This window comes from Neoarius graeffei, chromosome 17 (genome assembly GCF_027579695.1).
Source record: "Neoarius graeffei isolate fNeoGra1 chromosome 17, fNeoGra1.pri, whole genome shotgun sequence".
Classification (NCBI taxonomy): domain Eukaryota; kingdom Metazoa; phylum Chordata; class Actinopteri; order Siluriformes; family Ariidae; genus Neoarius; species Neoarius graeffei.
Genome location: NC_083585.1, coordinates 39,373,843 through 39,390,570, shown reverse-complemented (window position 1 = coordinate 39,390,570; position 16,728 = coordinate 39,373,843). Strand labels below are relative to the sequence as shown.

The window sequence follows — 16,728 nt, the reverse complement described above, 5'->3', positions numbered from 1 at the left end:
GAGACATCCCCTTTTCTCTTTACAACAGTCTGTAAACGTCTGGGGACTGAGGAGACAAGTTGCTCAAGTTAAGGGATAGGAATGTTAACCCATTCTTGTCTAATGTAGGATTCTAGTTGCTCAACTGTCTTAGGTATTTTTTGTCGTATCTTCCGTTTTATGATGCGCCAAATGTTTTCTATGGGTGAAAGATCTGGACTGCAGGCTGGCCAGTTCAGTACCCGGACCCTTCTTCTATGCAGCCATGATGCTGTAATTGATGCAGTATGTGGTTTGGCATTGTCATTTTGGAAAATGCAAGGTCTTCCCTGAAAGAGACGTCGTCTGGATGGGAGCATATGTTGCTCTAGAACCTGGATATACCTTTCAGCATTGATGGTGTCTTTCCAGATGTGTAAGCTGCCCATGCCACACGCACTAATGCAACCCCATACCATCAGAGATGCAGGCTTCTGAACTGAGCGCTGATAACAACTTGGGTCGTCCTTCTCCTCTTTAGTCCGAATGACACGGCGTCCCTGATTTCCATAAAGAACTTCAAATTTTGATTCGTCTGACCACAGAACAGTTTTCCACTTTGCCACAGTCCATTTTAAATGAGCCTTGGCCCAGAGAAGACATCTGCGCTTCTGGATCATGTTTAGATACGGCTTCTTCTTTGAACTATAGAGTTTTAGCTGGCAACGGCGGATGGCACGGTGAATTGTGTTCACAGATAATGTTCTCTGGAAATGTTCCTGAGCCCATTTTGTGATTTCCAATACAGAAGCATGCCTGTATGTGATGCAGTGCCGTCTAAGGGCCCGAAGATCACGGACACCCGGTATGGTTTTCCGGCCTTGACCCTTACGCACAGAGATTCTTCCAGATTCTCTGAATCTTTTGATGATATTATGCACTGTAGATGATGATATGTTCAAACTCCTTTGCAATTTTACACTGTCGAACTCCTTTCTGATATTGCTCCACTATTTGTCGGTGCAGAATTAGGGGGATTGGTGATCCTCTTTACTTCTAAGAGCTGCTGCCACTCCAAGATGCTCTTTTTATACCCAGTCATGTTAATGACCTATTGCCAATTGACCTAATGAGTTGCAATTTGGTCCTCCAGCTGTTCCTTTTTTGTACCTTTAACTTTTCCAGCCTCTTATTGCCCCTGTCCCAACTTTTTTGAGATGTGTAGCTGTCATGAAATTTCAAATGAGCCAATATTTGGCATGAAATTTCAAAATGTCTCACTTTCCACATTTGATATGTTGTCTATGTTCTATTGTGAATACAATATCAGTTTTTGAGATTTGTAAATTATTGCATTCCTTTTTTATTTACAATTTGTACTTTGTCCCAACTTTTTTGGAATCGGGTTTTTTTTTTTGTGTGTGTGTGTATAAATCAGATTTTGGTCAAAATTAGGGGTGGTGTAGTGGTTAGCACTGTCGCCTCACAGCAAGAAGGTCCTGGGTTCGAGCCCCGTGGCCGGCGTGGGCCTTTCTGTGCGGAGTTTGCATGTTCTCCCGTGTCTGCGTGGGTTTCCTCCGGGTGCTCCGGTTTCCCCCACAGTCCAAAGACATGCAGGTTAGGCTAATTGGTGGCTCTAAATTGACCGTAGGTGTGAATGTGTGAATGGTTGTCTGTGCCTATGTGTCAGCCCTGTGATGACCTGGCGACTTGTCCAGGGTGTACCCCGCCTTTCACCCGTAGTCAGCTGGGATAGGCTCCAGCTTGCCTGCGACCCTGTAGAACAGGATAAGCAGCTACAGATAATGGATGAATGGTACAAATTGCCCCCCCCCCCCCCCAAAAAAAAAAAGCACTAACATGCCGACTTAAAAAAAAAAATGTTTCAGCATAATTACATTTTCTTCGTATTTTATCAATATTGTTAAGGCTCATCTTTCTACACAGAGGTTGCATAAGGAGCCAGTTTAATAAACAAAACAGTCAGTCTGCTTCAAGATGTCTATATCTTAAAGCGAGACGGCCTTTCGATTTCATAAAATCAGTGAAATTTAGTTCCCTCTGAAATTTGGTCATTGTGGTATACGGTATGTTTATTTCTGTAATATCTCACAAAATATCAGGCCATTCTGTGGCTGGGAAGTTATTTAATTTCAGGGGATTCTCGAGCAAATAACGTGCATGAAATTGCTCGCTTTGCGCAGTCAAGCAGACAGAGGAAGTCCGTGTGCGCATGTGCAGGTTTACCTTCTTCTTCGTCTTCTTCTTTTGGGTTTTTCGTCATGCGGCATCCACAGTGTTGCATTACTGCCATGTACAGGTTTACCTTTGACCGTGCACTGACCGTTACATCATTCTGTCGCTAAACAAACAGCTTTGGGCGGCACGGTGGTGTAGTGGTTAGCACTGTCGCCTCACAGCAAGAAGGTTCCGGGTTCGAACCTCACGGCCAACAGGGGCCTTTCTGTGTGGAATTTGCATGTTCTCCCCGTCTTCGCGTGGGTTTCCTCCGGGTGCTCCGGTTTCCCCCACAGTTTAAAGACATGCAGATTCGGTACAATGGGGCCACTGTAATTGGCGCAAGCTGTTGTGGTTTCCCATGCCATGATGTATGTACACACACACACATACATACATACATACATATATATATATATATATATATATATATATAGATAGATAGATCTTCCTATGGCAAAAGCTAAATAAATAAATAAATAAATAAAAAGCTGATCACACTGATGTGCTTGCTGACCGCCAATATTTATTAGTTTGGTCCTGTGTTTCCTTTCCTTTGTATAGAACATAACGTCTTTTCTTCTTGCTTTCCGTGACTGTAGTCGGTCTTTCACGTTTCACTCACTCACACACTCACGTGCACCATTTTTCTCTCCTGTTTTAAATTTGTATCCCACAATGCCTTGCGTGAACGGGGAAAACCCACCATGTGATGCATGACACAGTATCTTGAATTGGGTCATGGTGAAGCAGGAAAAAATAGTGGAGAATTTGTGACCACGTGGCTCTGAATTCATTAATTGTTCTATTTTAAAAAACTAATAAAATTGGAAGTCTGCAATTCAAATTCGGTAGCTTTCGGTCCACTAAACAAAAATAAATTGGGTGTCGGGGGGGAAAATTCTTTTTATGATCTACACTTGGAAAAATCTGAAAGGCGGTTTACCTTTAAAAGCTGAATATGATTTACTCGCGCATTAAATATCACACTTTGCTCAAGCTGCACTGAACAAAGGCTTGTTGAATTTATTAATTCAAATGCGTACATTGGTTCCACATGATTGAACTGAGTTACATTAACTTTGTGTGTGTTTTTTTTTTTTTTTTTAACATTCTACGTAATTTGGTCATGTAATTTCAAAGTGCTGAATAAAACCTAACGCTGTGCTCTCACCCTAACTGAGGATCAAACCCAGGTTACTTGCGTTCTGCGACAGATATGTTCACCTTGCTCTATTCTACTACATTATTTTTTTAGTTGTGTTAACGTATTACTGTAATTATAGTTCCTGTTAGTGTCAGCATCCTCATGAGAGTTCATGATGCAGTTGGTTTACATAAATACTACGTGACTTGATCATGCTCACTTTACCTATGTACAACCCCAATTCCAAAAAAGTTGGGACACTGTGTAAAACATAAATAATAACAAAATGCGAAGATTTGAAAGACACGGAAAACCTACATTTCATTGAAAATAGTATAAAGACAATATATCAAATGTTGAAACTTAGAAATGTTGTTTCTTGAAAAATATATGCTCATTTTGAATTTGATGTCAGCAACATATTTCAAAAAAGTTGGGACGGGGCAACAAAAGACTGACAAAATTGTGTAATGCTAAAAAAAAACAAACCCTAATTTGGTTAACTGGCAACAGGTCAGGGTATAAAAAGTGCATCTCGGAGAGACTCGGTCTCTCAGAAGTAAAGATGGGGAGGGGTTCACCACTCTGTGAAAGACTGCATGGGTAAACAGTGCAACAATTTAAGAACTAGAGACAAGAATTCCCCTGTGGGAAATTGTGAGAGTGATGCAGTGCGCGTAGCAGTCGCTGAACTGTGTGAATGTGTGACTTGCCATGATGCTGCAGGCATGTCTCTCTTGCCTCTTTTCCACCAAATCAGTTCCAGGGCTGGTTTGGGGCCAGTGCTGGTGCTGGTTCACAACTCGTTCAACTTGCAAGCCAGCTGAGAACCAGTTTGCTTTTCCATTGCTCGCGGTGCTAAGGGAAGCCACGTCATTACGTCGCTGTATACATCAGTTACGTCGTCGTATACGTCATTACGTCGCTGTATACGTCAGTTACGTCGCTATGTTTGCATAAACCTTGGCGCGAATATCGAAGCAAAAACAACACGGAAGAAGCAGCAGCAACAACAATAATAATAATAATGGATGACTTCGCGTTTGTACAGCTGCTGCTTCTCGTCGCTTAAAAATGGCGATCTTTCGCGGTCCTGTTATTGTTGTTGGTCTTAACAACTCCGCCCCCCGCTGACGTAAGCGGTTCTTTCCTCTGGCCCAGCAGAGAGTTGGTGCTAGCCTGGAACTGTTTTTTCTGGCCCCAGAGCCAGTTCTTTGTTAGTGGAAACAGAAAACCCGGTTCCAAACTAAGCACTGGCCCCGAACCAGCCCTGGAACTGCTTTGGTGGAATGGGAGTCTATGGGGCAGCGCGCCTGTCCTCTCCTTACTTTCAGGCTTCTCATTCAAAAACTGTAAATCCTATCGTTTAGGTAGACACATTGTGTGAATCAGGACAAGTGTGACTACTACTTTTGAGAAAATTGTGTGTAGAGTGAAAATTGTGGCTGAAAGGAGAAAGTTTGAGCTTTTTTTTCAAACTGCCTACACTCTCTAAATTCCTGAGCCCCACTGGTGTGTAACGCAATAGACACCCATTATAAAGCCTGAATTTCTCCAGGTTTGCTCATGGTGTTTGAGCTGGGACTGGGCCAAAAGTATAGAACCTAGCAAAAAAGTTGAATGCCAGATCCACAGAGGAGCAGTTTGTCTACGTTTTAAAGTTTGAATCATGTCTCTAGGTGAAAGCATGCCAGAGCAGCAGATGTTTGAAAAACATTGAAAAAGTGCGTTGTTTTTCAATTATGCGTGCCTAGGCACTGCATCACTAATAATGTTCCTCAATGTAAAATTGCAAAGAATTTGGGGATCACATCATCTATGGTACATACTGTAATATCATTGAAAGGTTGAGAGAATCTGGAGAAATCTCTGTATGCAAGAAACAAGGCTGAAAACTGACATTGGATGACCGTGATCTTCAGGCCCTCAGGTGACACTGTATTAAAAGCAGACGTGTCTGTAGTGGAAATCACTGTATGGGCTCAGGAACACTTCAGAAAACCATTGTCTGTGAAAACAGTTAATTACTGCATCCACAAATGCAAGTTAAAACCATATATACACAATATCCAGAAACACTGCCACCTTCTCTGGGCCCGAGCTCTTTTATGATGGACTGAGGCGAAGTGGAAAATTGTCCCAAGGTCTGATGAATCAAAATTAGAAATTATTTTTAGAAATCCTAGACATCATGGGGGCGTCGTGGCTCAGGTGGTTGGGGCGCCGTGCCGTGAATGCGGGCGACCCGGGTTCGGTTCCGGCCCGGGGTCATTTCCCGATCCCTTCCCGTCTCTCTCTCCCGCTCATTTCCTGTCTCTACACTGTCCTATCCAATAAAGGTGCAAAAAGCCCAAAAAAATATCTTAAAAAAAAAAAGAAATCCTAGACATCATGTCCTCCAGGCTAAAGAGGAGAGGGACCATCTGGCTTGTTATCAGTGCACAGTTCAAAAGCCAGCATCTGTGATGGTATGAAGGTGCATTAGTGCACATGACATGGGTAGCTTGTACATCTGGGAAGGTTTCATTAATGCTGAATGATATATACATGTTTCAAATTAATATGCTGCCATTCAGACAAAATCTTTTTCAGGGAAGGTCTTCCTTCTTTCAGCAAGACAATGCCAAACTGTTTTCTGCACATATTAAAACTGCGTGGCTCTGTAGTAAAAGAGTCCAGGTGCTAAACTGGCCTGCCTGCAATATTAAATATTGGCCTAGTGGTCAGCGTGCCCGCCTCTCGATCGGGAGATTGTGAATTCTACTCACGGTCGGGTCATACCAAAGACCATCATAAAAAAGGCACGCTGCAATACAGATGTGAGTGGGGAGTCAAACTCTCGTGGTTACCAGAGGACTAGCCCCCCACTGTCACCCTAGCTATGTAATAGGCCAGAGTCCGAGGGCTACGTAAACGGAGATTGGCGCCGCCATATGCGCCACATGGCGTGGGAAGGGACTTTGACTTGCATGTAGCTAAATGGATTGAATTAATATGTCCATGATGCTTCTGTGCGGTGGTTGGTATGAAACCTTTAAATGCAAATTTCTCCATTCTCACTTTGGGGGAACCAGAATTTTAAAATGCGAAAGAGAAATGTACTGTAGAGTTTCTTATAGTGTAGTGTTGTCTGTAGTTTTAGCCATATATAATATATTATAGTTTTTTTTTTTTTTTCCCCATGCAGCAACAAAAATGTGTACACATTGTACTGCTGTGTTGTTAAAAAAAAATAGAGATTTGTTTCATCGATTTGCAGTGCATGGTAAATACAGTAAAAGTATCCAGTTAGCTGATTCATTATTCAACTTTTATAAGTTCCCTGCAGAAACGGCCAACCTGATTTTCTACCGATTTTCTACATGCCGCTCTTGGTGTTGTTGAATTCTGTAATCTGTGTAATCTTTCACTGATGTGTTTCACTATTTGAAGCCTGAGGGCCATCAACCCTATTAATTTTTCACAATATTTACTTTGGCCTTCATGTGTTCAAGGTGGGAACATTTGAAGTCACGTCCTCGTCCCTTGTTTATTGATGTACTGTGTGTGTGTGTGTGTGTGTGGCAGGTATGGTTTGTTTCAGAAGCAGTTGATGCTCCTGGAGGAGGCTGAAGGGGGTTTTGATCAGTTCACACGCAGCTATAAGACCTTCGGGGTGCATCGCCTGCTGGACAATAGCTTCGTCTTTAAAGAGTGGGCTCCAGCTGCTGAGGCTCTGTTCCTCACTGGAGACTTCAGTATGTACAAGTTGAATTTTTCTTTTACCTAAAAGTTTGTGAATTTCATCAGTGAGGAAGCATTCAGTCAATATTACTGTAGCAAGCGTTCTAGGTGGGTGGAGCACAGAAGCACGGCAGGACAGTACTGAGTTCTCAATGACTCCTTTATTGTCAGCTTTTCAGCTTCTATATGTTTATTCATACACACACACACACACACACACACACACACACGTACGTACGTGTGTGTGTGTGTGTATACAGACACACACATGCCACACACACGTGTTCTGGTCGGGAGAGAGCCTGCTCTGCTCTTGCTGTCTTCCTTAAATAGGGCGCGGCTGCTGGGAAGACACACAAACACAGGTTAATTCACATCAGGTGTAGTGATTCTGCCACTTACCTTCCCTGACTCCACCCTCCGGTCACAGACCGACGCTTGACCACGCCCCCACTGCCACATACCCCCACCGCCTGACTCAGGACTCCCCCCCCCGACGGGAGAGGAAGTCCACCACGACCATCTGCGCCCCCGGCCTGTGGACCACCTTGAAGTTAAAGGGTTGGAGTGCCAGATACCAACGGGTGATCCGCGCGTTGGCATCCTTCATGCGGTGGAGCCACTGGAGGGGCACGTGGTCCAAACAGAGGGTGAAAGGGTGTCCCAGCAGGTAGTAACGGAGGGTGAGGACCGCCCACTTGATGGCCAGGCACTCCTTCTCTATGGTGCTGTAGCGCCCCTCACGCACTGACAGCTTCCGACTTATATACAGCACTGAGCGATCCTCCCCCTCCACCTCCTGGGACAAAATAGCCCCCAGCCCTCTGTCCGACGCGTCCGTCTGCAATATAAAAGGGAGACAAAAGTCAGGGGAGTGTAACAGTGGGCCCCCCACACAGTGCAGCCTTTACCTCAGAAAAAGCTCGCTGGCATTGCTCCGTCCACTGGACCAGATCTGGTGCCCCCTTTTTAGTGAGATCAGTCAGCGGGCTGGTGACGTCCGAATAATTAGGTATAAACCTACGATAATAGCCAGCCAGCCCCAGGAACTGTCTCACCCCCTTTTTTGGTCTTGGGCCTCGGGCAGGCCGCAATTGCCGCTGTCTTGTTAATTTGGGGACGCACCTGCCCGTTGCCCAAGTGGAAGCCCAGATACCATACTTCCACCCGCCCAATCGCACACTTCTTCGGGTTGGCTGTGAGACCCGCCCGCCTCAGCGACCTAAGGACGGCCCTCAGATGTTGGAGGTGCCTCGGCCAGTCATTACTATAGATAATGATATCGTCGAGATAGGCGGCCGCATAGGTGGTGTGGGGGCGAAGGACCCTATCCATCAGCCGCCGAAACGTAGCGGGCGCCCCAAACAGCCCAAAAGGAAGTGCAACAAACTGGTGTAAGCCGAACGGTGTGGAAAAGGCCATTTTTTTTCTCGGGATAATGGAGTCAAGGGGATCTGCCAATAACCCTTTCTTAAATCCAGTGTCGAGTAAAAGCGAGCTGTGCCTAGTTGATCAAGCAACTCATCAATACGAGGCATTGGGTACACGTCGAATTTAGACACCGCATTGACTTTTCTATAGTCCACATAGAACCGGACCGACCCGTCGGCCTTGGGTACCAAGATCACCGGGCTGCTCCAGTCACTGTGAGACTCCTCGACGATGCCCATTTCGAGCATGGCCTCGAGTTCTTCCCGAACCACTTTTTTCTTGTGTTCGGGTAGCCTGTAAGGGCGGCTACGCACTACCACCCCCGGGGGCATCTCAATGTGGTGTTCTATGAGGTTGGTGCGGCCGGGCAGGGGCGAGAATACGTCCGAAAACTCGGTCTGCAACTGGGCAACCTCCGCGAGTTGGGTCGGGGAGAGGTGGTCTCCACAGGGGACTGGAGAGGTACGCGATGCCAATGTTCCCTTTTGAATCTCCGGCCCCAGCTCTGCCTTCTCCGGAACCACCGACAACAGTGCCACGGGGACCTCCTCGTTCCAGAGTTTGAGCAGGTTGAGGTGGTAAACTTGTAACGCCCCACCCCTGTCCGTTCGCCTCACCTCATAGTCAACGTCCCCGACTCGCCGTGTGACCTCAAAGGGTCCTTGCCACTTGGTGACTAATTTGGAGCTCGATGTGGGCAACAGTACAAGAACTTTATCTCCCGGTGCGAACTCCCTGAGGCGCATACCCTTGTCGTACAGGCGGGTTTGTCGTTCTTGGGCCTGCCGCAAATTCTCCTGGGTTAGGTGGGTGAGTGTGTGGAGTTTTGCGCGCAGGTCAATAACATATTGGATTTCATTTTTACTTTGTGAAGGTCCCTCCTCCCAATTTTCCCACAGCACATCTTGAATGCCGCGCGGCTTACGCCCATATAACAATTCAAATGAGGAGAACCCCGTGGAGGCTTGGGGGACCTCTCGCACTGAAAACAACAAGGGTTCGAGCCACTTATCTCAATTACGTGCATCCTCACTTACGAATTTTTTAATTATATTTTTGAGGGTGCGATTGAACCGTTCAACTAAACCGTCCGTTTGTGGGTGATACACGCTGGTGCAGATCGGCTTAATACCTAATAACCCATACAGTTCCTTTAGTGTACGTGACATAAACGCTGTGCCTTGATCAGTCAGAATCTCTTTCGGGATTCCAACTCGGGAGATAACGCGGAAGAGTGCCTCTGCAATACTGCATGCTGAGATATTGCGAAGAGGCACTGCTTCTGGGTATCGCGTTGCATAGTCCACCAGAACTAATATAAAGCGGTACCCTTGTGCTGACCGATCTAATGGCCCGACGAGATCCATCCCAATTCTTTCGAACGGGGTCTCAATTAATGGGAGAGAAGGCAAAGGTGCTTTTGGAATGCCAGCGGCTCCTCACTCTGACGCGGAACTGACGTAGACGGCTCTGTGACAGCTGCTCCCGCCAATGCGACACCGGGACCTCCCCTTATTAAAGTATGGCAGGACCCACTCTTTACTAGGTGCTTCATTAATTCCCCAAATCCCGGCCAATCAGTCCCCAAAATTATAGGGTGGGTAAGGCGAGGATTAACCGCCGCCTTCACTATAAATTTTTCCCCTCGGAAAAAAATGTGGACTGACACTAAAGGGTAGCTGTGAACATCCCCGTGCACACACAACACCTTCACCAATTGTGCTCCCCCCAATGCCTTGTCTTGCACCAGGTTTTGGTGGATTGAGGTCTGATTTCAACCAGAATCCACCAACGCCTGATATGTATCCCCTTGGATACTCACCGGTATGCGATATGCTCCGGCCCGATCGAGGGCGGCTCCTGGCGCATCGGAGATCCGAACCACCGCGCCCACTTCCATCGCCGAGCACTGCTGTTGGAGGTGGCCCGGCTCCCCGCAGCGCCAGCAAACCGGCCCGGGCTTCCTCTCTGCACTGGTGCTCTGGGGCTCACTCACCTGAGGGGGGAGAGAGACAGACACAGAAGGGAGAAACGGGAGGGCACCACGGGTGTGGCGGGCCAGCTGGGGTGGGGCCGGCCCCCGCCTCCGCGGTGGGGGAACGGGGCGAGGAGGAGACATGGGAGGAGAGGTTGTCTGCTGTCCTGCCGTCGGGGCAGCCGCCAAATGGTCCTCCGCCAGCTCAATTGCCTGATCCAGCGACGCCGGTCGGTGGCATTGGACCCAATCTGCAGCTCTGGCTGGTAGACGCGCGATGAACTGCTCCAGCGCCACCTGGTTGATAATCCCCTCGGCGTCGCGGTTGTCGGCCCTCAACCACCGTCCGCAGGCGTCCCGGAGTTGCTGGCCAAACGCGAACGGCCAACCGACTTCCTCCAAGCGCAAAGCGTGGAAGCGCTGCCATTGTTGCTTGGGGGTGCGCCCCACACGCTGGAGGACGGCCCGGCGAAGGTCCGCGTAGGCCAGCCGGCGGTCGGCGGGGAGCTGTAGCGTGGCCAGCTGCGCCTCTCCCGTTAGCAGGGGGAGGAGGCGCGCCGCGCGCTGTTCCATCGGCCTCCCCAAGGTCTCTGCCACCTGCTCAAAGAACGTGAGGAAGGCCTCGGGGTCATCCTGCATGCCCATCTTCGTCAGGGTGAAGGGGGATGGCCCCGCGGCGGTGGACCCCGCCGCCGCGAGGAGGTGGCGGAACGCCTGTCGTTCTTCCTGCTGAGCCAGCACCAGGGCCTCGAACCACTGTTCTTGTTCCTTCCGGAGGGCGACTAGTGCCTGGTGCTGGCTTTGCTGAGCCGAGGCGAGGGCGTGGACCAGCTCGGTGAAAGGGGAGGACTCCATGGGGCTGTTCTGCTTCGGCGCTCCAATCCGGGGTTTCAGCACCACTGTAGCAAGCGTTCTAGGTGGGTGGAGCACAGAAGCATGGCAGGACAGTACTGAGTTCTCAATGACTCCTTTATTGTCAGCTTTTCAGCTTCTATACGTTTATTCATATATATACTTTGTGTGTGTGTGTGTGTGTGTGTGTACAGACACACACGTGTTCTGGTCGGGAGAGAGCCCGCTCTGCTCTCGCTCTCTTCCTTAAATAGGGCGCGGCTGCTGGGAAGACACACAAACACAGGTTAATTCACATCAGGTGTAGTGATTCTGCCACTTACCTTCCTTGACTCCGTCCTCCGGTTACAGACCGACGCTTGACCACGCCCCTACTGCCACAGTTACTACCTCAATTAAAAGTACTTTATTTTCTATCCGTTATTTTGCCACTGGTTTCCTGTTTCTGTGTCCTGCTATTCATGAATGAAGCAACCCAAATGTATGCTTTGATACCCCTTTCAGAGCAGTAAAAATGATGCTAATGCAATGACACAAACAAACAAAAACAACCAAATGTTATTTTGGTGATCATTTCATTAATATTTAAATGAATACTTCAGAAATCAGAAAATGCTCTGAACCGCTTTGTGAAAATGAAGCCTATGAGTGTTTTTTTTTTTTTTTAAATCTGCATTTCAAGTAAATGTTCATTTTAGATTAGGATCTTTTGTAATACTGGAAAACAAGAATAAAAGTGGTTTGTGTGCAGCTGTGGCTGGAGGAAAAAAGTGCCTTCAGTCATCTCTTTAATGCTCACGTGTAAAATATATGGCTAATTCACCATGTTTTGATATTTGTTTAAAAAAATGGATTGTTCAATATTGTGTTTACTTTTTAGACTGAACCTGAATATTTATTTCAATTATTAAAATAGATGGCTGGGATAAATTTTCTCACCCATATAAAAAGATGGAGTTTGGGAAATGGGAGCTGCACATACCACCTAAGGAGGACCACTCACCAGCTGTTGCTCACGGTTCCAGATTAAAGGTGAGATTTGACATCTTGTGTGTTTGCCTGCTATATTACAATAGGACGCTTGAGTCGGCCACTGTGCGTCATCTGAAAGAAAAAAAAAACAGCTATCTATGGCCAGGAAGAATGAAATCTTGACGAGAAGAATCCTTGAAAAATTTGTTCAGTCGTACTTTTTAATAATACGTTAATACATTTATAAATATTATATACATTACTGTAATACATACACTACCGTTCAAAAGTTTGGGGTCACTTTGAAATGTCCTTATTTTTGAAAGAAAAGCACTGTTCTTTTCAATGAAGATCACTTTAAACTAATCAGAAATCCACTCTATACATTGCTAATGTGGTAAATGACTATTCTAGCTGCAAATGTCTGGTTTTTGGTGCAATATCTCCATAGGTGTATAGAGGCCCATTTCCAGCAACTCTCACTCCAGTGTTCTAATGGTACAATGTGTTTGCTCATTGCCTCAGAAGGCTAATGGATGATTAGAAAACCCTTGTACAATCATGTTAGCACAGCTGAAAACAGTTGAGCTCTTTAGAGAAGCTATAAAACTGACCTTCCTTTGAGCAGATTGAGTTTCTGGAGCATCACATTTGTGGGGTCGATTAAATGCTCAAAATGGCCAGAAAAATGTCTTGACTATATTTTCTATTCATTTTACAACTTATGGTGGGAAATAAAAGTGCGACTTTTCATGGAAAACACAAAATTGTCTGGGTGACCCCAAACTTTTGAACGGTAGTGTAATACATTATTATAACCACAAAAGTAAACACTGAAATGGGGGATGTAATAATAATAATAATAATAATAATAATAATTATTATTATTATTATTATTATTATAAGATTTAGAAAAACATATCAGATGCTTACAAAGTTTTTAATTGTTAATTTTAAAAAATGTAATTAGGAAATGATATTGTGAAAAGTGTATTGAGGCATACTTGATCATACTATTATGATATGTCATATTGACAAAAGCTCACCTGCCATGACCATCTGTATCATCATGTTCTCTGTATTGATTTGATTTATTTAGTGTTCCCCCTCAAATCTGTTAATACTCTTGATTATTATACTAACCCCTCCGGATGCCAGAAGCAGTAAATGGAATGATAATTTGGTACCTATAACCATATTTACTTAAGTTAAAAAAAAGGCTTAACTCCTAGTATAAATGCTAATAATTGTAACAATTTTCAAATATTAATAATTTCCAAAAGGAATTTGAAATTTTGATTTGTCAGATCACAGGACTGTTTTCCACTTCGCCTCAGTCCATCGTAAAAGAGCTCGGGCCCAGAGAAGGTGGCGGTGTTTCTGGAGATTGTTTATATCAGGTTTTAACTTGCATTTATATTGCACTTATTTTATACTAGCCTTTTTTAAATTTAAAATGAGTGCTTTTTTTATATATAGTTTTTTTAAATATATATATATTTTTTAATATTTCATATTACACTTGTTTTATATTAGACTTTTATTTTTGTATCGGATATACCACTTGAGGAGTTGCACTGAAATTCCGTTGTACAGCTGTGCAATGGCAATAAAGCCATTCATTCATTCATTCATTCATTCATTCATTTGTGGATGCAGTAATGAACTATTTTCACAGACGATGGTTTTCTGAAGTGTTTCTGAGCCCATACAGTGATTTCCACTACAGATACGTGTCTGCTTTTAATCCAGTGTCGCCTGAGGGCCTGAAGATCACAGGCATCCAGTGTCTGTTTTCAGCCTTGTTCCTTGCATACAGAGATTTCCCCAGATTCTCTGAATCTTTTAATGATATTATGTACCATAGATGATGTGATCCCCAAATTCTTTGCAATTTTACATTGAGGAACATTATTCTTAAATTGTTGCAATGTTTGCCCACGCAGTCCTTCACAGAGCGGTGAACCCCTCCCTGTCTTTACTTCTGAGAGATTCCGCCTCTCTGGGATGCTCTTTTTACACCTAATCATGTTACTGACCTGTTGCCAGTTAACCAAGTTCAGGGGGGGTGTTAAGAATTACACAACTTTTTCAGTCTTTTGTTGCCCCTGTCCCAACTTTTCTGAAATGTGCTGCTGACATCAAATTCAAAATTAGCATATATTTTAAATTAATAAAAATTCTCAGCTTCAACATTTGATATGTTGTCTTTGTACTATTTTCAATGAAATATAGGGTTTCCATGATTTGCAAATCATCATTCTGTTTTTATTTATAGTTTACACAGCGTCCCAACTTTTTTTTTGGAAACGGTGTTGTAGAAACCACATGACAACATCTCAACTAATCTGTCATAAATCACAACTAATTCAGTGTCAATCAGTACCTCGCCATGAGTCTATATGTTCAAACCCAGAAATTGTAATAGTCCAGTTGAATCAATTTAAAACCACCCGATACGGTTACGGGTCATTTCGTCTAATGCCTTTTCGTCCAATAGTTAAGACGTTTCGTTCAAAGGCTTTTTCGTACACACTATCAATTATTTCATATTTCAGGTATTTGTTTGTTCGAAAAAAGGAGGAATTCTCAGTGGAATTTAACCGCAGCAAAACACATTTTTGCAGCGTGTAGTTTAACTACCCACCATTCGCCAAATGCGAGTTGCAAAACCTAATGGCGTGTAAAGATCGCCCCAGACTCCCCTTTCTCGCCTAGTGTGGTCAAAACAATGGGTTCCTACCTAGTATTCATGTAAAATCCAAAAACTATTCGACAAAAAGTCCTTCCTCGTGTATGTTGGGGGCCACTATTGCAAAATGAAAACGAAACTGGAAATGATGGGAATCAGCGAGTGCCAACTTTGGGTGCGTTCAGTTGGGGCCACTTGTGGGGAAAGATCGTTTTTATTAGACCAAATTACATAGAAAATCTATACCCGCACTTGCCAGATATCCTTTTTTGGGGCCCCAACTATTATGTGGGTGTCAGTCCTGCATGCTTTGGCATGCGCACCTGAAGGACTCTTGGGTGCGCTCTGGACTGCGCATGCTCTGAGCGGACTCTCGCACGCGTGCTGTTAATGAGGCTTATCTGCACATGATCAAGAGGCATCAGCGTGCCTATATAAAGACTGAGAAACGCACTTTCAGTGTGAAGTATTACACCACGTCAGCGCGCATTACCGAGCTTTATTTTCCCATGTAGAGTCCCTGGTTTTCTGAGCCTGTTTCCTGTTCTTAGTTTCTGATTTATATCTCAATCGTGTCGCACATATTGTTACCACATAAAAAATAATTGATAGTGCATACGAAAAAGGCTTTGGATGAAGTGTCTCAACTATTGGACGAAATGGCATTGGACGAAATGGTCTTTGGATGGGGTGTCCTGATCCTACAGATACTATTAGTGGGGGACCCCCCCCCCCTTTTTTTTTTTTTAAATACTGGCATCCTTTTGGAATTTTACCTAGCAATGGGATCAAGATGACACTAGTACCAAATGCTACATTAACACTACGTTCAGACTGCAACCTGAAACGACCCATATCCGATTTGTTGTGAAATCCGATTTTTTTGTTAGGCCGTTCACATTACCAATTATATGAGACTTGTATGCGATCTCCAATATGAACGGAAAATGACCCAAAAGTGTCCCGCATGCGCAAATGGACACGTAATAAGCACATCTATGTAATACGTAAACAAAAAAAAGTGCACTCTTCGAGTTTGCAAGTAAAGCATGGAGATGAGGCGAGACCTGGCGATGTGGTTTTTGTGGCGGCGGCGGACCTCACACAATAATCTGATTAATGTGGGCAGCAGACTAATGAGACCGAAGGTGTCAAATTACTGGAAATTTCCAGAACAATCTTATAATCTTGTAATACAGGATGGTTTAAGTTATAAATCAGTTATAGAAACTGTTTTATTTAATCAGGCTAACAGATCAACATCCAGGTCCCTACCAAATCCACCATTAGCTTGATCAATTCTATAAAAGTCTATTTAAATTCTGAAAACTGTACAAACGTTGTTGTTGTTTTCCACCAAAGAGGCGGGATTAGCCAACGCAGAATAGTGACGTTTGTCTCTTGTTGATGACGTGTAGGTCGCATGAATGTGACCTGTCCGGTCAGACTGCAGTCGCATGTGAAAATAACGGATATGCATCGGAATTAGGACCGCATATCCAAGCGGCCTGGGTCGCATGTGAAAAAAATCGGATCTGTGTCGTTCAGATTGTCAATAACAAATCGGATACAGGTCGCATATGGGCAAAAAAATCGGATATGGGTCGTTTCAGGGTGCAGTCTGAACGTAGTCTAAGACTACAGTGTGATGAGTCATGTTGGAAGATATGAGGTGACCTTGATGGTGTTCAGCAAGTCTGAGCCTGCATTCTGGCTTGTGGGTTGCTATTGTCAGCTTGG

At 44.7% G+C, this 16,728-nt stretch overlaps 1 protein-coding gene across 1 annotated transcript in view; it reads left to right on the top strand.

The window, feature by feature from the left end:
• gbe1b (glucan (1,4-alpha-), branching enzyme 1b) overlaps positions 1 to 16,728 on the top strand; it is a 293,413-nt gene that overhangs the window by 38,820 nt on the left and 237,865 nt on the right. The window contains 2 exon segments of the mRNA XM_060898133.1: positions 6,911 to 7,080; positions 12,241 to 12,356. Coding sequence (XP_060754116.1) covers positions 6,911 to 7,080; positions 12,241 to 12,356 — 286 coding nt within the window.